Source organism: Capsicum annuum, chromosome 1 (genome assembly GCF_002878395.1).
Source record: "Capsicum annuum cultivar UCD-10X-F1 chromosome 1, UCD10Xv1.1, whole genome shotgun sequence".
NCBI classification, from domain to species: domain Eukaryota; kingdom Viridiplantae; phylum Streptophyta; class Magnoliopsida; order Solanales; family Solanaceae; genus Capsicum; species Capsicum annuum.
In genome coordinates this window covers 214,617,852-214,641,784 of record NC_061111.1, presented here as the reverse complement: position 1 = coordinate 214,641,784, position 23,933 = coordinate 214,617,852, and the positions used below count along the sequence as shown (strand labels likewise).

The 23,933-nt window shown below is 33.1% G+C and overlaps 1 protein-coding gene across 1 annotated transcript; it reads right to left on the bottom strand.

The window, feature by feature from the left end:
- Positions 1 to 4,299: 4,299 nt before the first annotated feature.
- Positions 4,300 to 13,364, bottom strand: LOC107847929. The gene is made up of 11 exons (XM_016692537.2): positions 13,104 to 13,364; positions 11,686 to 11,809; positions 10,645 to 10,778; positions 8,936 to 9,144; positions 7,706 to 7,987; positions 6,906 to 6,964; positions 6,702 to 6,738; positions 6,491 to 6,562; positions 6,091 to 6,241; positions 5,359 to 5,490; positions 4,300 to 5,163 (listed from the first exon to the last, which is right to left on the bottom strand). The coding sequence occupies exons 2-11, from the start codon at positions 11,786 to 11,788 to the stop codon at positions 4,738 to 4,740; spliced, it is 1,605 nt and encodes a 534-aa protein (XP_016548023.1). The 5' UTR covers positions 11,789 to 11,809; positions 13,104 to 13,364; the 3' UTR covers positions 4,300 to 4,737.
- Positions 13,365 to 23,933: the final 10,569 nt, after the last annotated feature.

Below are 23,933 nucleotides of genomic sequence, written 5' to 3'. Positions count from 1 at the left end.
GTGCATCGGTCGGTTCGGTTCGATTTTACATATTAATGGTTCGGTTTATTGATTTTTGATTTTTAAATATGCTAAACTAATAATCAAACCAATAAGATATTTTTTATCGGTTTTCGGTTTATTGGTTTTTAGTCCTTTAACGGTTTGGTTTTCGGTTTAACCGTTAAGAAAATACTCATAAAATAAAAATAGTAGTAAATAACATGAAAAAAAAAACGAATCTTAGTTGCAACAAAAAAATCCTACATAATGTGTTTTAATTTACAAGAATCTTCAAGTTTGAACTAAATGTTAGGAGAAATTAAAAGTTTGTATAATTGGTAGAAATTAAAGAGAAATTACACAACAACAACATACCCAGTGTATTCCCACCTAGTGGGGTCTGGAGGGTAGAATGTTCGCAGATCATACCACTACCTCAAGAGAAGTAGAGAGGTTATTTTCGATAGACTCCAGCTTAGAACCAATAACAGTATAACAAATACAAAAAGTAAGCGGATACAAACTAGTATGGTACACAAAACAAACTAACAGTATAACAAACACCAAAGATAAGTGCATAATAAACTAGTACGGGATGCAAAAAAGCCAACACCACTAACCCCAAAAACAACAGCCCCAATACTACGAACCAGAAACTCCAGACCCAAAGGAGCACTCCCTTATTACTACTGCCGCGCTCCCACCCCCTAACTCTCTACCCTAATCTGCGTCCTCCACACCTTTCTATCAAGGGTCATGTTCTCTGTAAGCTGTAATTGCTCCATATCATGCTTAATCACTTCCCTCTAATATTTCTTCGGTCTACCTCTAGCCCGCCTAAAACCATCCATAGCCAGAGTCTCACACCTCCGCACTGGAGCATCAGGGCCCTCTTCATCATATGCCTGAACCAACGTAGCCTTACTTCTCGCAACTTATCCTCCACCGAGGCAACTCCCACCTTCTCCCGAATAATCTCATTCCTCACCCTATCTTTCCTGGTATGTCCATACATCCATCGCAACATTCGCATCTCCGCCACCTTCACCTTTTGGATATGGGAGTTCTTAACTGGCCAACACTCCGCTCCATACAGCATAGCCGTCCGGACTACCACTCTATAGAACTTACCTTTAAGCTTTGGGGGCACCTTCTTATCACAAAGGACTCTCGAAGCGAGCCTCCACTTCAACCACCCTGTCCCAATACGATGCGCGACATCCTCATCAATCTCACCATTACCCTGAATTATAGACCCCAGATACTTGAAACTCTCCCTCTTCTGGATGGCTTGAGAGTCTAGCTTCACAAGCACTCCATCTTCTTGTGACATATTACTGAATTTACACTCCAAGTACTCCGTCTTTATTCTACTTAACCGAAAACCTTTAGATTCAAGCGTCTGTCTCCAAACCTCCAACTTATCATTAACTCCACCTCGAGTCTCGTCGATCAGAACCACATCATCTACAAATAGCATACACCAAGGCACCTCCTCTTGAATATGTCGCGTCAAAACATCCATCACCAAGAAAAATAGAAACGGGCTAAGAGTCGATCCCTAGTGCAACCCTATCAAAACTGTGAAGTGATCTGACTCCACCTACCGTCCTCACACGAGTCTTCGCACCATCATACATATCCTGAATCGACTTAATGTACGCCACGGGTACCCCTCTAGCCTCCAAGCACCTCCACAGAATCTCCCTGGAAACTCTGTCATATGCCTTCTCTAGATCAATAAACACCATGTACAAGTCCTTCTTCCTCTCTCGAAACTGCTCCACTAATCTCCTCACAAGGTGAATAGCCTCAGTGGTCGAGCGACCAGGCATGAAACCGAACTGATTCTCAGAGATCGTCCTCAACTCTACTACCCTTTCCCAAACCTTTATAGTATGACTCAAGAACTTAATACCTCTATAATTGTTACAACTCTGAATGTCTCCCTTGTTCTTATACACGGGAATCATCGTCCTCCACCTCCATGTTTTAGGCATCTTAGCAGCTCTAAAAATAATGTTAAACAGCCTTGTCAACCACTCCAGACCTGCCCCGCTAGTGCTCTTCCAAAAGTCAACTGAAATCTCGCCTGACCCCGTCACCCTACCCCGCCGCATCCTGCAAATAGCTCCCTTGACCTCCTCAACCTCGATACACCTACAATAACTATAATCGCGACCCTCCTCAGATATCTCCAAGTCCTCTCCCTCGTCGTTCAAAAATTTATGAAAATAGGACTGTCACCTCTCCCTAATGAGGGCATCCTCAACCAACACTATACCATCCTCTCCTTTGATGCACTTCACTTGGTCAAGGTCATGAGCCCTCTGCTCCTTGGCCTTGGCCATCCTATACAACTTTTTATCTTCGCCTTTCTCCTCTAAAGCCACATATAAACTCTCAAAAGCTACTGTCTTAGCCATCGTAATCACTAACTTAGCCTCTCTTCTAGCAACCTTATACTCATCCTTATTCTTCTGTCTTTCCTCATCATCCTTGCTCCCAACTAACTTAGCATAAGCCACCTTCCTAGACTCCACCTTTCTCTTGACCTCTTGGTTCCACCACCAGTTTCCTCGATGTTTGCCAGATCGACCTTTCGAGACACCCAACACCTCTCTAGCGGTCTCCCAAATGCAACTAGAAGTCATCTCCCACATATTATCCACCCTCCTCTACTCTTCCAAGCCCCCCTACTCTTCAACTTCTCTTCCATCTCCAAAGCACTAGCCAAAGTCAGGCTCCCCCACTTAATCCTGGGTCGCGCCTCCCTACTTCTCTTCTTTTTACCCTTATTGATAACCAAGTCCATCACCAACAACCTATGTTGAGTTGAGAGATTCTCGCTAGGTATGACTTTACAGTCTTTACATAGCGCTCTGTCCCCTTTTCAAAGAAGCAAAAAGTCTATCTAAGTCTTGGCCACTGAACTACGAAACGTAATAAGGTGATCCTCCTTTGAAAAGCTCGAATTTGCTATCCACAACCCAAAATCCCTAGAAAAATCCATCAGAGAAATTCCTCCTTCATTCCGCTCACCAAAACCCAAACCACCATGTACATCATCATACCCTCTCGACAAAGACCCAATATGCCCATTGAAATTCCCTCCCACGAAAAGCTTCTCAGTGCTTGGGATGTTCCTCACCACCTTATCTAAAACCTCCTAGAATTCCTTCTTCTCCTCTTTGTCCAAACCTACTTGCGGGGCATAGGCACTAATAACATTCACCGTAGACCCTCCCATGACTAACTTAATAGACATCAGTCTATCACTAACTCTCTTTACCTCTACCACCTGCTCCCTAAGATCTTCATCTACTAAGATACCTACCCCATTTCTATGTCTCACGCTACCCGAGTACCATAACTTATATCCATCCACATCTCTCGCTTTAGTGCCTACCCATTTAGTTTCCTGGACACACGCTACACTAACCCTCTTCTTTCTAAGAATCTTCACCAGCTCTATAGACTTACCCTGCAAATTACCAATGTTCCAAGACCCAACTCGCAACCTAGAAGCTCTCTTATCCCGCCTAACCTTACTACCCCTAGCCCCTGACCCCAAACTCGATCCTAGACCCGACCCAAACCCCGATCCAAACCTAACAATTCCTGACCCCGACCCTGACCTATGACATGCCCCTAGTCTACCCTCGCTAATTACAACCACTATGCAACAAAGGGAAGAAAGATAACAAAAAAGGATACACAAATTTTGGTACACAATAGTCAATAGCGAGAACTAATACTACCACACTTAATGGTAAAGAGAAATTAAGAGAAATATATAAAGAGTTATATATATATATATATATATATATATATATATATATATATTCTTATTGGGTTAACGATTTACCCAATAAGAAAAAATCGAACCGAACCAATACAACAACAACAAAAAACCCAGTGTATTCCCAATAAGAAAAAACCGAACTGAACCAGTAATCCGATAAATTTTTTTTATAAAACCATTAACAAATCGTTAACCCAATAACCCAATAACAATAAATCAATACCATTTTTATCGGTTCGGTTTATCAATCGATTTGTTTTTTGCACACCCCTAATTTTCCTTGATTGAATTGCGGAGAGGAAAATGTTACCTGTACTAGTTATGTGTATAGTTTTCTATCACAACTCTGAGGCAGTGGTATGGACTGCGTACACTTTACCCTCTCCAGACCCCACTTTTGCGTACACTTTACCCTCTCCAAACCCCACTTTTGGGAATATACAAGGTATGCTGTTGTTGTTGTAGTTATGTGTATAGTTTACCATACGTACTTTTGTGAAATTTCTCAGGCATACAGTTATGGAAAAGATGGTATAAAAATGAATACTTTTTCTTGTTTTGTGAATTCCATACATGCCACTGAGGGGTTTGTCCCCGTAGCTGGCTTCTTTAACTTTCTGAAACAAGAATTTTCTATACAGTATATTTTTAGGAAAACAATAAACAGAACTAAAAAAAATATACGGTCCTATAATTCTACTACATTTTCCTCCACAAAGAGGGAAAAGGGCATGTATTGGTCCCCTGAAATGAAGATGCAGGGTTGTGCCACGACAAAATAAAAGATGAAAGGCCGCTTTGTGTTGGGTGCTCTCTAACCTCACGACCATGATGGCTCCATTGTCTGGAGGAGCGTTGAATCTTGCTTCTTCTCCAGAGTTCTATTGGTCACCATTTGATATCTCATAATTCTTTCAAAATGCCTATGAACTTTCCTATCTATGCAGTACCTAATCAGATATGTTTACATGACAAACAGAATTTGAGCCAGTGTTGGCTTCTTTCCCTGCACCTAATTCCAGCCTATCTGCTTCTGCAGAATGAGGCTTGACAGAACTATTTAAGTTGTTATGATTCTCTTCGTGGTGTGCTTCGAAAGACCACACGAGGACTAACACTACCATTACTACTGAGAGGAAAACAAGTCCTCCCCATACCAAATGCGCGCTTTTCTCCAATGGTTTGCAATGTTTGTCAATGATATCGTTGAATGCATTAAATACCGTGTCACATTGAGTTAGATTCTCCATTCCAGGGTACACATCGAGGATTTTCTGGACTGCAGTTGTGTATGCCTCCACTGTGTTGAAATCTCTAGGGGAAATCATGACTCCTCCTTTGCAGTTTGGATCAGTGCAAGTCAACATCTTGAATATCTTCATCAAACAAAAGGAGGATTCAGATAAAATGTAATGAAAAACTAACTCATGATGCATGCTGATTATGGGGTTAAAATTATTGTTCGTCACATTAAGGTAATTGAACTTTACTCACTATGTATAATAATAACCATACGTGAAATTAACTCCTGGTTACGTGCAAACTTGTAGAATAATAGGCCTTGAACTTACCCGAGGGATGTCTCCAACGCGAATTGAAGTAGATGAACAGTTCCCTGGCTCATAGTTATATTCTGGTGGACCTGAGAAAGGATTACAGATTTGTGCAACATTTCCATATTCTGTTGATAACCTCTCATTCACCTGCAGTTTCAAATCTTACTTGAGTCAAAAAACAATAATAGAGTACATAACCGCGAATAGCAGTAGCTTTAGTGCACCGGGTCGCTCTTTTATATTTTACCCTATTTGCGAAGTATATTTTCTTGATGAAAGGGATTCGATTGAACCCCTTTGAATTATGTCACTCTATCCATAGCTATGTTAATTGGACTCTCCAATATGTTGTTGCATCCGTATCGAATCCCTTAAAAATGTACTATGTTTTAAGAATGCGACACGCATCTTGTGATATTTTTGAAGGATTTGAGCAATATAGATCCCTACGGTAGCAGGGAAGGGAGCAATAAGTTCGCCAAATTTCATATATTTTGTTTGGTGTCATTTCTATGAGGTACATTAGCCTTTTTAGATAAATTAAATGTTTTCGATATGTTGATTTTGGTCATCATGATGTGATGAAAAAATCATATTAAAATCAGTGGCGGACCCAGGATTTAGAATCGTTAATGCCCGGGAGGTTCAAACACACATACTGACGCTTAAACTTTAAGGTTCCGCCTGAAAACAAGGAACCAGCTTCCCATAAAAAATACTAGAAATAATAGTATGAATTTAGTTTACCTCATTGACTATTTGATATACCCCTTGACTGACATCATGAAGGACTGATTCTGTTGAAAGCAATTCATCACAGGGAAGAATTGAACTCAAGCTGCTGTTATAAGGATCTGATTGGAAACTTTCTAGTGCAGTGCATGTATCTCCAGCAAAGCTGCAAAATCATATATTATCACTTTTACATGGTATATTATTAGAATCCAAAGCTATGTTTCTCGGACTCTTCAAGAATATCATCAGATGCGTGTCAGATTCAAAATTAGTGCGTTTTTGAGAATCCAACACGTGCAGTTATATTTTTTGATTGTCCGAACAACATAGGTGCAAAGTATATTATCAAGTTTTGAAATGAAATGAACCAGCTAATTAAGAATTAGTTGAGATTTGAGAATAGTTATCATACTTGTCTAAGAAGTAAAAAATTCCAAAAAGAAACCAACACAGGGTTGTAAAAATCCAGCATAATGCAATGAGCCTGCATTAAATCAAAAGAATATTGTATTAGAAGCTTGACCAATTTATTATTTGAAAATTTATTGGACTATATGACATCTTAAATAAATATAATTAAGCATTTTGTTATTCTCCGATTAATTGTGACATAACATACTTACAATTTAAGGGTTCTTCTAAATTTGAGTATCCCAAATGCTGCAGTTAAAAATATTACAGTACAATTAGACAGTGTATTTAATCTAGAAATTTGATAATTCTAATTACTAAATGGAATTGTAAACATTCATTCTAACTCAACTTTCTAGTAAACCAATATGAATTGGTCTAAGCAAAAAAATAAAAATAAAATAGATAGTGTTTACCTGATAGGGCAATTAGTGCAACCAAGTTCAGAGAAATAACCACAGTAGTCACTATGTACCTGTGATTAGACACACGTATTCACGTCGGTGTTTTCAAAGCAACTAAAAATATAAAAACTTTTTTAAAAGTTAGAAGTGTGTCACATTTTTTCAATCGAAATAAAAAGAAAAATGTGTTACTCAAAAGTAACTCAAACAGAGAGAATAGATTAGACTTGTTATGAAAATTGCATGCATTATTTATTAGGCACTAAAGCTTAAAACAATATAGTGTAAAGATAGCGGTGGAATAGCGACAGGTATAATAACACTATGTTCAATGAAAATAAAGCCATATTTTTTGTAGATTATTTTTTTTTTTTTTTGAAAATGAACCTAATATAATGTCACTTTATTTTTATATTTTTTAATTTTCAGAAGAAAACACACTAAAATATAAAATAACATTGAAAAGGTTAAAACTAGGCATTAAAAGATGTTTCGACATTAAAATAGTGTAAAAACTAAAAATTGCTCACTCTGTTTCATTTTATCTGATTCACGTATCTAAATGTTTCATTTGCTTATCCATTTTAGTAAATTAAGAAAATTTTATTACCTTTTCTCATACTACTTTTAATATTAAATAATTAACTAAAATAGTAATACTCAAATTTAGAGTTTCAAACATTATTTCTTAAGAGACATGTCACGTCAATGTGAGTTTAAGTAATATAACAGACTAAAGAGGATAAAAAATCCCATCTCTGCGATAATACTATTGTTGAAGTGCAATTATAAGAAGAGTGAGAGAGTCTTACACTATCTTAAGGAGTTTGTCAATTAATCGTCTATTTTTTCTTGCTTCTCTATGTATGTCATCAGCTTGACTATTAAGACTTGTAGAAGTAGGAATCAAGAAATTAGAAGCTTCTTGACCAATATCAGTTCCTTCTAATCCACTGTTCATTTCTCTCATGGCTTCAGTTGTTGTGTAAATTGTCTCCGATGCCCCATCTGCTGTATCAATTATTATATCTACTACTTTATTTGTTCTTGAATGAAACTTTGCATTACCCCCTAGGACCAGCCCTGTTGCAGTTCTACAATAAATATATAAAGTAGAAAAGTCAGTAAGTCATCTTAATGGAATATCGAGCCGAACCCAGAATTTCAATTATATCGATTGTTGATATTTGTACATAATTGATGAATTTCTTATCACAAACAGTCCGCGAGTAAATTGTTGAGTCTAGCCAATCCTGTATCAGGACTTCTAGCTCTGCCCTTGATGGGATGTGCATATGTTTTGTCGTGATTTTACCCTTTTAGTGGATAAAGTGCAGTTATTTTAATTTGACAAAATATTATATTTCCTCTTTCATTTATATGTGACGTACTGTTATATATTAATGTTTACGGTTCAAGTCATTAATATAAATAACCTGTCCGCCGTAGAAGTTACCTACGGGTGTTATCATGAAATTAATTCTCTCTCTCTCCTAAAGAACTCTTTCTCTAGTTTTCTTCATCCTCTCCACAGATTTAGCGTGTGTGAACTGCTAATCGATCCCAACAGCACACAAAGTTGAATGAAAAATTTTCTTAAAAAATCATTTGTGGTTATATATATATGTGTGTGTATGTTTAAATGATCTCATTAAGAATAAAATGAAAAGTTTAAAGTTAAATCATTACTAAATATAGAAATATGTAACTCTTTTTGGTATTGACTAAAAGATTCGAGTATCATATAAATTAGGGAGTAATTAAAAAGAAAAATGTATCATATAAATTTGGGTGAATGGAATAAATTTGTAAAATTATATAACTTTTACTCTAATAATTGATATAATTCAGTGACTATGCGTGCAATTATGTACTCCTACACAATTTAAAACCTTTTAACAGAAACAAGTTTGTATGAGCCAAGGGTCTATCGAAAAGAATCTCGAGTAACTTCATGTACACATCACCCTCCCAAACCCACTTATCAAATATCACTGATATGTTATTGTTGTTGATGCAAACAGGTTTGTGAAGTTACTTACATTGCCAAAATTGTCAAGAAAATGGCTGAGATAATAAGCCAGAGATAGCAGCCATCATGTTTATAATGACAAGTTGATCTCTTTTTGAGCTTTCTGTGGTTTCTTTTGCAGCAAAATGTTGAAGCAAGAAGAAATAGTCCATATCCTAAGCCACACAAGAGCCATACCACAGCAATGGCATAACCATATATACCTGTAAAGATAGTGGACTGCACGAAAGATTAAAATTTAGTTCTTGAAATTAACTTTTCTAATTATATGATTCAACAACTTTCTAGATTTTTTATCTAACGTTTTGAAACTTATCTAAAGTTATTGACATAAAAATCAAAATTAAGGAATAATACTTAAATTGGATGACCAAAATCCTAGCAAAATTATTTTCCTATTAGACTTTATTGTACCGATACTATATCTGAAGTAATAATTCAAGAATAAGTAGATAATACTTCTAGAATATGACTTTATTTTTCTTTTTAAGCGATTGTAAGCTGCCATTGCTACTAAATTCAAATTTATTACTTAATCTAAGTATTTAAATTTGCTTCTGTTTGTAATTTATCTAGACTTTTATGTATAGAGAGAGTGTATATACGAACAGACAAAAATAAGAAAAAGCAAAAAAAAAGAAATTAGATGAGCATCTTGCAGAGACAGAAGGTTCAAAACCAGCACTAAAAGTAGGGGTATGTCCTGTTCAGCAGTGCTTTCTTTCACTACAAGAAATAATATTTGACCAGGCATAAGTCCAAATTGATGTCAAGTGAGAAAAAAACTAGGGTTAGTCGGTTAGAGCAATGGAAAATGAAATTACAAATCAGCTAGTATTATTTATGTGATGGGGAAAGAAAAGATGCATGATATCGTCTAGATTTTCATGCATCACCGGTAGGACCACAGCTTCCCCATGGCCCCTGTAACTCTCTACAAAATATATCAATTGTCGTGTTGTTATTGGAGACTTACAGAAGTAATGGAAAATCAACCATTGTTGATGGCACCGCTTATTGGGGTGGTGGGTGGAAGATGACGAATACAAATAGGATTACAAGATATATGACCATTTACTTAAGCATGATCTGACAAATGAACCCTACTACTTGGAAAACCGCATATTCTCTTGGGTACATTCCCGATGTATGGGCCATGGTCTGTGTCTTTGGTAACAGAAAGCTTTTTGGTACCAAGCACTCTGTTTTTCACTTGGGGTTAGAAATGAAATTGATAATAGTGGTGACTGGTGCAAGTGTGTCACCAAACCTTCAATTTATTGAACGGATTGTATTCCTTCTAAAATAACACAATTTTTTAGTATAACACTTATAATGATGCTATTGTAGATGAACGTGATGGCAAAATAGAGGTTCTGTTCTATTCCATGATACTATCATGTGTATTTGAAATAGCGCAAGAAACATCTAGTACCCTAATTGTTACCTAGTGGATGGCATAGTACCGATATACATAAAAGACTTTGCTCTTTCTATCTATGTATTATTATGTAAAAATAAAATAAAATATGATTTTTCAGCTAATCTGAACATTTCAGGTCTTGAACATTGTCAAGATAAAATCCTTACTCTCCAATATTGTTCGTGAAGAACGAGCACTCATACGTCATAATTCATTCTATACTATACATGCTATAACAGATTAAATTATCTTGATTGAGTAAAAATTCATTGAGAAGACGAGAAATGCTAACTTACACCCCAATAGTGTTTATCTGTAATGTCATATCCTCCTCTATATTTCTTAAAATTCTTCAAAGGATCAATTCGCACAGTGTCATCCGATTGCGGCGTGGATCCTGACTCTTTTCCTATTTCAACCAATTTTCTTTCTGCAAAACAAAGAAGTTATTTTGCAGACAAAAAGGAGAAGTAAATAAGAAAATAAAAATTCGTGAATTCGTGTGTTTCCATATTTTATGATGATAAATGATTGTAATATTGTTCATTAATGGACAAAATAGGTTAATGTTTGGAATAGTTAATATAATATAATTCGTGATTAAAAGGTTGTTGTATATCTTGCGTCCAAACTACTTCAACTATTCCAAGGGTCACATGTTTGATATTTTACTAAGAATCGACTTGGCTATTTTGTAATGGAACTTTAATCATTTTAAGATATGTTTACATTGAAGAAAATTGAGCGCACACACATATCGATGGAAATATAGTTTTTTTATTTAAATTTAATAAACTAATAAAATTAAAATTTACCATCAACAATACAATATATGTGGAAAGGAGGGAGTATTAGAAGTTAAAAAATAATGAAAAACCTAACTTTATAGAACTTTTTTATGGTAGCAACCAAGATAGACACTAGGCCCAGTTATCTACTTATTTTGCTAGGTGCATGAGACAACAACATATCGACCTAAAATGACCACAAAGAAGAAGAAAGAGAAAAAGAGAGGACAGAAAAATCAAATGGTTTTCACTTGGATATTTTTTTAAAACATTTAAGCTCAGTTTTAATTTAATGCACCACATTAGTTTACCAAATTATATAGATTGAGGAAAAAGTACATATTCAATAATTAATCATATTTAGCTATAAAAGTTTATGTGAAATACAAAGAATGACACATGTATTCATTGATCTAATAAAAGGCTGATGGTTATGTTTTTTCAGTCGTATGGCTAAGTTATACATGATTTACATATAATACATAGATCATATATATATATTATACGCTATTTAAGTTGAGTAAGTTTTTTGAGATACTGACTTCTCACCTGGTCGAATTAGTCCTCCATCAAGACTAGTGATGTTCAAGGCAATCAGAATGGTAACTAGTAGTAAGGATATTGTCACTTTCCTCCTTTTCATACACTCCATATATATATTCAACCCTGTCAACTGCCAAATAGTCATAATTAACTTGTTAATTAGGCTAGTCATAAATAATTTGTCTGTGACAATGACTAAAATGACTTGTTTATTCAAAAGAGAATGTTCTCAAATATACATACTCACTCCGTTTTATTTTATTTGACACATATTAACTTGACATTTCTCTTTAAAATATTTGTTAGTATTTGATCAAACTTTTAAAAAATGTTTTTAAGTATATTTTTCATAAAAATATTCTTTTAAAAAGTTTTTTTGGGAGAAGTTTTTTTTTTAGCTTATGAAAAACAACTTTTGCTACTTACACTTATTTTCTCCTCAAAACTTAATCAAACATCTCAATTTATTAAAATAAGCACTTTTAAAAAAAGTACCTTAGAAGAAAAATTAGCTCGTCAAATGGGTTATAAATCTTAAATGTGAAATGCTAGTCTTTTTTTAAATCTCCTTATAAAAATTTTTCATTCCGCTACTCATTAATTTACACACTCTCTATCTCTCTCTAAACAACCTTACGTGATCCTGATAGAATAGAGTATAGATATATTTGGCTGAAAACCTCTGTTAGATAGACTCAACAATATCCTCCTTTATTACTTCATTCAGTTGATATTGCTTATATTGCCAATTTCAAATCTAGATAAAGGAAAGAAGTTGCGCTAAGTTGAAATTCAATGTAAAACAAGAAATTTATGATCTAACCAACTATATTTAGCTCAAGACACTAACCCTAATTAGTTGCAGGAAAGATGGAAGAAAAGATATCCATATAATAAAAAAGGATATCAAGAGGAGTATGTTTGTAATAAGTTTATTATACCATCTTCATGAAGCTATATGTTTACTAATTGACCAAGATTTCACCAATTCTGGAGTAATTTTGCTGTCCAACCACTGCAAAAAGTTAAAATTAACTACGATTCGCTGCTAAATAGCTCGTGGCTGAAATCTTTTTCTCATAATCTGTAGCTAACCAATTGCTAAACTGAATTAGCGTCTAATTTCCTACTTAGCTGCAGAATTTGTCTATCGATAATTTCTAACGTAAATTTTTTAACAGTAAACTCTAAGTTGCATGGATTATTCATTTTCATGCCATACCAGTATCTAATTCTTCAAAAATATACTACTTTTAAAGAAATCGACCCGCAATTGACCATTTTTAGAGTCCAAGAAACATAAAGTAAAATAATCTTTGAAAATGGTTAGTAAATAGAATCCCATAAATAAGAAGAGGCAAAAAAAAACAAGAAAAGAAAGGACAAACACACACACACAATGGAAGAATTTAATTAATTGTCACCTGAGAAACAAAACTTGTATCTTGTTTTCTTCTTCAGCTGGCACAACAGTTTCTTCTATGCACAACTCAAGAAGAGAGCTTCTTGTTTTTTAAGTTGAAGATACATAATATATACGAATTATTATATATTTAACTTGGAGTAGCAATATTGGAAAATTCTTCATATCCATTATTTTGGTAAAAGGAAGGATAGAAAGCTTTTTCTAGATATAGCTTTCTCTAGAGAAAAGGGAAAGTTCAGTATTTTCACACTAACGAAAAAAGATCAAATGTACGAAAAAAGATCAAATGTGTCTTTTTTTAAATTATTTATAATATAATAGCAGCCATCCACTTTTGTGTACTTTGAATAACAAACATATATCGAGAACTTTCAAAGTAAGTTCTCCCTTTTGAAGGTCTAAATATAGCTTTAGAAAAAGTTACTGATATTTAGTAGTCAAAAATAGTTAGCAATAAAATTGTATAGTTTATTGAATACTACCCTAATTGTCATCATTTAATTTGATATAGTATTTAATTATTTTTTTTTAAATTTATATTTTAAATCAATTTTTAAATATTTATGTAGTTATTAATTATTTCATTGAAGGTAAAATAAAAATTTTAAAGTTAAATTGTTTCTAATAATAGTAAGATGGCATTCTTCTTTAAACAGATTAAAAAGAAAGGGGTGCCACATAAAATGAGACAGATGAAACTAGGGGTGTGCATCGATCGGTTCGGTTTGATTTTGTGCACTATCGGTTCGATTTATTCATTTTTTATTTGTAAACACGCTAAACCGATAACCAAATCAATAAGATATTTGTTATCGATTTTCGGTTGATCGATTTTTTATCTTTTTTAGTTCGGTTATCAATTTAACTGATAGAAAACACTCCCCTAATATTTCTTTACTTTCTCTTATTTTCATTTGTTCTACACTATCTTTATATATAAAGTCTACACAAAATAAAAGAACTATGACAACAATTATAAAAGACAATAAGGTATGTATATAGAATTTAAAGCCACTGTTCTATAAGTGTGAATAAAAATATAATTTTAATATAATCTTATTGGGTTATTATCAGTTTAACCATTAACTAAATGATTAAAATCCAAAACTGAACCGATAGCTCAATAAAAAAGTTAGCAAAATCATTAAAAATTATTTAACACAATAATCCAATATTAATAAAGCAATAACATTTTATCGATCGATTTATCGGTTTGATTTTGACAAATCCCTAGATGGAATATTAATTTTAAAATAAAACAATAAACGTGGTAAATCATGTTTTTTTTTTATCATATGATGCTTACGTAGAAGGCTTACTAATTTACAATTAACTTCTTAATTAGATCCTTCTATTCCTGAATTTATTATGTTTCTGTTTTAATCAGTATAAAAAATTTTCCTTTTTAATATGTTCAAAAATGAATTAACACATAAAATATAAAAATTTATTTAATTCGAACATTTTCATTTTATAACCATTAATGACAATCTCTTATAAATATGAAACAACATTTTGAACCACCACATAATACCCTAGCGATATTTTGGCTATGTTATACATATTTCCTGTTTCTTCTTAAGATAATATAGTAATATTAAATGTTTGACCAAAAGAAATAAGTAATATTAAATGAAATACATGGAGAAAAGTTTTTGAAAGACTATTATTCTCATTTTCTGAAAATAAAATGGTCATATGATCACCAAATAAATGAGGGGGTTGGTAGGGGTGGAGTCGGATAGTGCTAAATGTATTTAATTATACCTAAAGTTCAATTCTTTCCATTAATCAAAAAGAAATAAAGTCCTTTTATGGTCAAGCAATGACCTTTTGGACAGCGGTTAATAATTTATTCTATAGTTGATTATTAATTCTAGAATAAGTAATATTAAAATTAATAATTAATATTGAAATAAATTATTTTTGTTATAGGATTAGTCATTTTGAGATAAAATAATTGTTGGGGTTTTGTCCTAATTTTTTTTATTAAATTAAAATTTTTCTTTTTTTGAAAAGAAAATAAAAGTAATATCATAATTACCTTTACTTTTTCTAAAAGGAAAATGTATGACACTTTCATATTTGGCAAACCTTTTCTTAGAGGAAATATTTTGGAGATCTATAAGTAGAATACCCTCCTTCTCATACCATAACACATTAGCATCCACAATGTAGTCAATAAAATAGTCTTGTTTAGGAGGAGATTTCTCTTAGTAGATTTTATGTTTTTCAAAATTAGTTTTTTAATATGTAGGTCATTTGACCAAACATATTAATGATAGATATGTTTTTATTATATTTTTATTTGTCATCTGAATTATCACCATCTTAGTTTACAAACTTTAAGCTTCCGCATGACGCCCACACCAATTTAGAATCCAACAAGTGGTATCAGAGCCTATGGTTCAATGGTCTGATTGTTCAGATTGAGGATATGTAAGATCAAAGTTGCAACCAATTTGATGATAATGAAAATCTTTGTCTAGCTATATCTGGAAAATGGTTTCAAATAAATTTTCAAAAATCCTGCTGCTAAAATCAAAATCAATTTTCAACCCATGTTTATGGGCTTCAATTTTCAATACTTGCTAACTTTTATGATTGAACTCTTTTCAACTCATGCATGTCACACCCCTTTTTCGCCTCGAGGAGATCGAAGTCACAAGGTTTTTCCAATTAAAGCGACGGTTTTGAATACAGATTATTTTATTTTACAGAGTCGCCACTTGAAATTGAGTTATAGTGTTCCAAGTCACCTTATTGAATCCCTAATCAAAAGAAAATAACTCTTTGTTGGTCTGTGAAAATAGAAGACCGGGTAAGGAATTCTGTCGACCGAGGAAAAGGTGTGAGGCACCCCTCGAGTCCTATGGTTCAAGCACGGTCGCTTTTATCAACTTATACCTAACTTAAACTATTCTAGATAAATTGTGTTTGTAGGCCTGGATTCGCTCAAATTTCTTATACCAATATTATCTGTTTATATCTTTTATATTAAATTAGTGAAAGTTATTTTTCAAAAATCTTTGCCAAGGTGCATTATTGCATCCTTGAATTATTTTTAAACGTTTGAGGAAGATGCATACGCCGCATTCTTAATTGAGACAAACATTTTAAGCACGCCTAAAGCTGATCTAGCGTAAAAAGCATTTACTCGTCTTAATCTTATAAATTCAAGACAATTTTATCTTATCTATTTGTATTCTCTATTTTTACTCCCATTTTATCTCTTTTCTTTTTATTTTATAAATCATGTCTAACATATATAGAAAGAGACTAAACAAAATTAACTAAAAGCAAAATAACATAATCACATGATAAAGTTAATTAAATTATCATAACGAAATTAGCAACAACAACGAAAAAATAAAATAAAATATGATCACGTGTTACATTTAACAAAATTATCACAACTAAATCAACATGAAAATATATTTATATATATAATCATGCAAGTTTTTTTTTTTTATTTCTTAAAACTATTTCACTAAATGTAACCAAAGTATTTTTCGCAGGAAAATATCTAAAAGCAAAAATGTAGGTTGTAATGTATGCCTGACTTTTAAAACTAAATTTCTAGTAATTTTTAAGGAACAAAGTTACAAATCTCAACTTGAAAATTGAAAGATAATAAGTATTTCAAATTATTTATTTCTTTATCTCATTTTATCATATCTACCACTTGTTGGTATCTCATCAAATGGCCAAATACATAACCATGACTCATCTCTTACCTTTTTTTTTTAATTTATTTTTATTCCTATCTCTTTCACTTAAATTCACACTATTAAATTACTAAACTAATTCACGTTTTAAAGCTTTTGTTCAAACCGTATCAAAGTATGCCCATTATTGATTATTTTTAATACTAAATCAACGAAATAATAAGAGAGCACGTATAAACTTGATCAACCAGATTAATTTAAATTTACTAGTAAATATTAATTTAAAAATCTAATAAGCAAAACATATGTAAGCCTAAAAAAAATGTACAATATTATAGCATGCATTATCAATTTCTAGTTTGAGAATTTCCACATCTTCGTACAAATATATAAGACTTCAACAACTTAATTGTATAACTTGAAGTAACAAAAAAAATCACATTATTAATCAACCATACATATAAATAATATACAAAATTATTTAAACAACTTTATTCATGATTTGCCTCTCAATACAACTTAAAAAATAAATAGTACTAGATCGAACAAGAACCTGTATGATAGAATAGCTAAAGTAGAAACAAGGATGCCTTCACCGAAAACTCAACGGAGATCTGAAACTTGATTTTCCACTCTTGCTTTTTTTTTATTTTCTTTTCTGATCTTTACTCTATTTTCTCTCTGATTTTTCTATTTGTTTCTTTCTGATCAATGTATGTAGTTTCTCTCTGTGTTTTTTTTTTTCTCAGTCTCTAATAGTGTTCCTTCGTGTTTTGTCTGGGGGTTGAGAATTTATATGCTGATGGGGAGTGAGGTTGAGAGAAGTTGGATATAGATAGGGTAGGGTAGTTAGATTAGGATATTTATTTAATTTCTCTTTTTTTTAATAAATAATAATAATAATAATAATAAAAAAAAATAATAATAAATTAATTTTAATATTTAAAAATATAATAAAAGTTTATAAATAGTCTAAAATAAATATAATTAAGAATAATAAAATTACTAGTCTATTTATTAAAATTAAAAGAAACATATATATATATATATATATATATATTTTGAATTTTCGTATCATATAAATAGAAATAAAATAAAAATATATAAAACATGTAACTTTATTTATTAGTATTATTTTTTATTCTTTTCAACTAAAATTTATCAAAATAAAATAAAAGCTAAGATATATATTAGACAAAAATAAAAATATTTAATGCCAAATAAAATAAAATATATATATATATATATATTAAACTTGGGGAGGGTCAAAAATCACATGTATACACTTTTCCCCTCTTGGTGTGAAATCTCGAAGAGTTTTCATACAAAGAAGTAAACAAGAGATGATTTTTTATCCTCCGATTATTCAAAAAGTGAGGAAAAAAATAAAATAAAATAAAAGATGTGACCGAGTCCTGGTTTTGGACCACCTACATCCCGGGTTTTAAGGGAATCAGGTCGCATGTATTTCAAATAGAGAAAATGATGTGGCAGTGAGTTAGAAATTGAGTCAGGTTTCGTCAAGTTTTCGGTTCACGACATTCTACTTTTACATTGAAATGAATAACAAAAAATAAAATGAAGATACAAGTGAAAGATCCTATCTATGTTACTTTTCTGGAATCTTGACTTGAATCTTTATGACTTCTCAAATGGTGAGATAGTCGTTATTCTGAGTTGAACTTGAAACACAGAATGTTCCTTCTCATTGGCTTTTGGCATTAGAGAGGAGCTTGATAATTGATTTATTCTTCAAATTTTCCTCTGACTTGAACTTGACAATCTTCACCCTATTGTTCAGGCGGGGTCTTGGACTTACAACATTTCACCCTGTTCTTCAGGCGGGCTCCTGACTTGTTACTTCTTCACCCTGTTCTTCAGGCGGGCTCCTGACTTGTTACTTCTTCACCCTGTTCTTCAGACGGGTTCCTGGAGTTTCTTTTTCTTTACCCTATTCTTCAGGTGGGCTCCTGGACTTTCTTTTTCTTTACCCTGTTCTTCAGGCGGGTTCTTGGACTTTCTCTTTCTGATTTTTCAAATGTGTTCCTGAACTCAAAATAAAAGATGACACAGAAAAATAACATCCCATTCTTCAGGAAGGCCCTGTCCTATTCTTCAGGAGGGTCCTGAGCATAAAATAGATTCCTATTCTTCAGGAGGGTCCTGTCCCATTCTCCAGGAGGGTCCTGAGCATAAAATAGATTTTCATTCTTCAGGAGGGTTCTGTCCCATTCTTCAGGAGGTTCCTGAGCATAAAATAGATTCCCATTCTTTAGGAGGGTCCTGTCCCATTCTTTAGGAGGTTCCTGAGCATAAAATAGATTCCCATTCTTCAGGGGGTCCTGTCCCATTCTTCATGAGGGTCCTAAGCATAAAATAAATTTCCATTCTTCAGGAGGGTCCTGTCCCATTCTTCAAGAGGGGCTTGAGCATAAAATAAATTCTCATTCTTCAGGAGGGTCCTGTCCCATTATTCAGGAGAGTTCTTCAGGAGGGTACTGTCCCATTCTTTAGGAGGGTCCTATCCCATTATTCAGGAGGGTCCTGAGCAAAAAGTAAATTTCAGTAAACACGAACAAAATTTTGCCCCATTTTGCACTAGTAAATTTTGCGAGTGTTATCAGATCAAAACTTTTGAAAAGTACAGTAAAGAGTGTGAATCAAAGCCCTTCTAAAGAAATGCATTTCATCAGAGTAAAACTGATGACCAAAATTAGAAAGTATGTCTCCTAAGAGTTAAATTGAAGGACTCGACTAGAAGTGCTTTTTCTAAGAGTGAATGTTCAAGTTACGAAGTGTTTCACCTAATAAATGAAAACTGACTTATTTAGAATAGGAAGTGCGTCTCCTAGGGGTTAAATGAAATGAATCGACTAGAAAGTGCATCTTCTAGGAGTGATGGTTCAAGTTAGGTAGTATTTCACCTAACAAATGAAAATTGACTTATTCAAACTAGGAAGTGTGTCTCCTAAGGGTTGAATGAAATAACTCAACTAGAAAGTACGCCTTCTAGGAGTGAAGGTTCAAGTTAGGAAGTGATTCACCTAACAAATAAAAACTGACTTATTCAGACTAGGAAGTGCATTTTCTAAGGGTTGAATGAAATGGCTCGACTAGAAAGTGCGTCTTCTAGGAGTGAAGGTTCAAGTTAGGAAGTGCTTCACCTAACAAATGAAAACTGACTTATTTAGAATAGGAAGTGCGTCTCCTAAGAGTTGAATGACATAACTCGACTAGAAAGTGCGCCTTCTAGGAGTGATGGTTCAAGTTAGGAAGTGCTTCACCTAACAAATGAAAACTGACTTATTCAGACTAGGAAGTGCGTCTCCTAAGGGTTAAATGAAATAACTCAACTAGAAAGTGTGTCTTCCAGGAGTGATGGTTCGAATTAGGAAGTGCTTCACCTAACAAATAAAAATTGACTTATCCAGACTAGGAAGCGCGTCTCCTAGGGGTTGAATAAAATGACTCCACTAGAAAGTGCATCTTCTAGGAGTGAATGTTCAAGTTGGGAAGTGCTTTACCTAACAAATAAAAATTGACTTATTCAGACTAGGAAGTGCATCTCCTAAGGGTTAAATGAAATAACTCAACTAGAAAGTGTGTCTTCCAGGAGTGATGGTTCAAGTTAGAAAGTGCATCACCTAACAAATGAAAAATGACTTACCCAAATAAGGAAGTACGTCTCCTAGGGGTATAGGATGATGAGTTTTCACTATGATTGTGATTACTGAATATGTGTAGAAATATTGCCTCTTGCATTTGCAAAAGTGAGGAATTTCATCTTGTTGATATCTAAACTTTAAAGCATTTGAATTGAGGGCAAATTTCTCTCTATTTCAAACAAAGACCAATTATAATTTAAAAATGTGGTGGTTGATTTGTGGCATCTGGCTATTGAGGTGACCACTCTTGCATTTGTCATACTCAGCTCCATTTCAATCATTGATAGGTATTGTTGACTTGTTGTAGTATTGACCCCAATTTCTGACTACCAAAACCGTTTGACTCAAATCTTATTTCTCTTGCATGATACCTCTAGGTTTAACTTCAAATATATCTCTTATACTTCCATGAGTCCAAAAACTGTCGGGTGACAAGCATTCTTAAATACTTTGCTTTATTTTTGAAACATGTCATCTTTGTGTGTCGGTCCTTTGTTTTGCTTTGCACAATTGAAGAAGTTGGTAGGAAGTTTTGAAGTTCTTTCTCACTTGTCTTGACATAAATTTGATTCAAAATACGTGAAAGATGACGATATTGATTTTTCATTTGGCGACAGAGACACAAAAAAAAAATAATAACAAAAAGAAAAGAAAATGATATTAGATATCTTTTTTTTTTCAAAAAATGAAAGAAAGAAAAACTTCTCTGAGTGTGGCAGCTGATTCCAGTGATTATGACATGCATTTCAAATTGAACAACCTGATCTACCCAAATTAATCACTATCAACTTTTGTCCACTTATTGAATTTGAAATGGAGCCATTCTTGAATATGCTCCCTCTAGATTACAATCCTCGTTCGGCTAATGGCACCTCAATAGATTTTCCCCAAAGAGCCTATCTCATTTTTATTTTTTTCTCAACTCACGGTTGCCTTATGGTGTCCATGAGGATTTTCACCAGTAAGACTCTCTCATTTTCATTTTTTTTCTCTTTTTTTTTGAAGGAAAACAATACCCAAAGTATGAAATATCATGCATTCAAACATGTTTCGCCTTGACATTCAAAGATTGATCAGAAGGTCTTTCTTTGGTTATAACTTGGCTTTTGGACTGGGCTAGAAAGAAAGGTCGGCATGAGGCTCAAAATTTACACAACATTGGGTAAAACATTCAACTTTTAAAATCGATTCTTTTAAGAAAATAAACTTTTGCCCCAGTTTTCTTTCATTCTAGCAATTTGAATTTTCTTTTGGTTGGACCAAACCCCGGAGTAGGACTACCTACGTATATTATCATAGCAAGAATCAGGTCAAACGTAGTTCAGGCATCTTTTTTTTTCTTGATTTTCTTCTTTTTTTTTTCTTTTCTTGACTTTTCTCTCTTTTTCTTCTGTTTTTTTGAGAGAGATATTTTTCCCGACTCTATTTTTTCTTGACGCTTTTCTGACTCTATTATTTTTCTTGATATTTTTCTTCACACTTTTTTTTTTTAACTTTTCAAATTCTATTTTGATTCCAAAAGAGGGATACGAAAGAAAATAACACTAAAGCTCAAAAGAGGTAACAAAGGATGACACAACATTTGGATAGCAGAATGAAATGCCTTCGTCATATCAATCCTTAAAAACACAAGTACATAACATGTAATCTGAGAGTAGAACATGAAGATCATACGCATCTTTTTCAATATTGATTGTGACTAAGCTCATGCACTTGCGTCACTTAAGCTCATGCACTTGCGTCACTTCTTTTGAACTTGTGAAATATACATATCCACTTATATTGTATTTTTTTCTGATGGGTGACTCATGCCCTTTTGGAGCTAACTTCCTTTTGCTTTTTCTTATAGTAGATACTATATATCCTCCGATCGACCCCATTCAAAATTCTCGAATTGAATTTTCTAATCGATGATCAAACTATTTCCTGATTCATAAAGTGATTGGCTCATACATTCAAGTGAGGTTGTAACTATCTCCCCAAATATCTGAACACTTTATTTTTTTTCTTATATATATTTTTTTCTTTCAACTCTATCTTGTTGGTCAAATGTTTCAGGATTAGATTGGATTTAAAGATCAGTCTGTGAATTCAACATGCATATAGAATCACCATAGAAAGAGCTCTCTAAAGAAAAAAAAGATAATAAAACAATATATAATAAAAATAAAAAGGACACACATTTGTTGACAGAAAGATAGAAGGGTTTGAACAAAATGCTAATAAAATAAGACAAGATAGATTCCAAACTCTAACCCTAAAATAATTCGAGTAGTAGAAAGAAAAATAAAACAAACTACCAAAACTCTTTCCTTATAGGGAGCGGACTGACTTCTAAATTATCGAACTTAATATTTTAGCCATCGATTTGCACGTCGGCCTTAATGGAGTCTCCATAATAATTGCTACATCATCTATTTTTTTTCTTTTTGGCCCTAACCATTCTGAATTTATCAACATCAAACTCTCTTCAAAGTAAGCCGTCAACAGTTCCTCTTTTCCTCTACTCCTCTTAATTGATGTCAAAACTTTTTCAAATGACCCAAAGGATCTCCGTGCCCTTGTTCCTATCCAACTTTGATGTTTTGGACCTTAGAGGCAAGTGAACATTGGAAAACATGTACAAATCCTTGTAAGAAACACTCTTTTTCTCTTTTAATCTTTGCATATGTTACTCATATTTTGCTTCGAACTTTCACCTTCCTAGCCATTTCTTCTTATTCCTTATTTCTAACAGTCTACACCACCTCATCTCAAACCCTATATTATTGTTCGTGGGTCATTTTTCTCTTTTCTTTAAACCTTTGTTGCATGGAAGAGAAGTCAACTTAGCCACAAACCAACCACCTTAACACTATTTTAATTTGGTGAAAACTAATGTGTCAGAGTTCAATTTATTTTTAAGACCATCGAATCCATGAAGGACTGCCTACGTATCTCATTAAGATGAGAATCAGGTGTGCGTAGTTCTTGAAGCTGGAGATATGAAGAAACATATTTTTCTTTTAATTTGAGAAATAAGAAATATTTTTTGTTTTTGAATTCATTAATAATGATAAAACACATTTTATTTTTGAAAATAAATTAATTTATTTTATATATAGATCAAAATCTCTCTTCTTTATTTGTTTAGAAGGAAACACAATTTTTTTTAAATCACCGAATCCATGAAGGACTGCCTACGTGTCTCAATAAAATGAGAATCAAGTGTGCGTAGTTCTTGAAGTATATATCGTACAAAATTTAGCCTCAAGACCCCTAAAAGTTCAGGGCTGTTAAGAGTTATATATATATATTTGTAAAAACTTAGCCCCATGATCCCTAAAGATTCAGGGCTGTTAAGATTTATATATTTTTATTTATTTTGTAAAAACTTAGCCTCATGATCCCTAAAGAATCCGGGCTATTGAAATATATATTTTATTTTTATTTTTTATAAAACATTAACCTCATGATCTTTAATGATTCAGGGCTATTAAGATATATATAAAAATT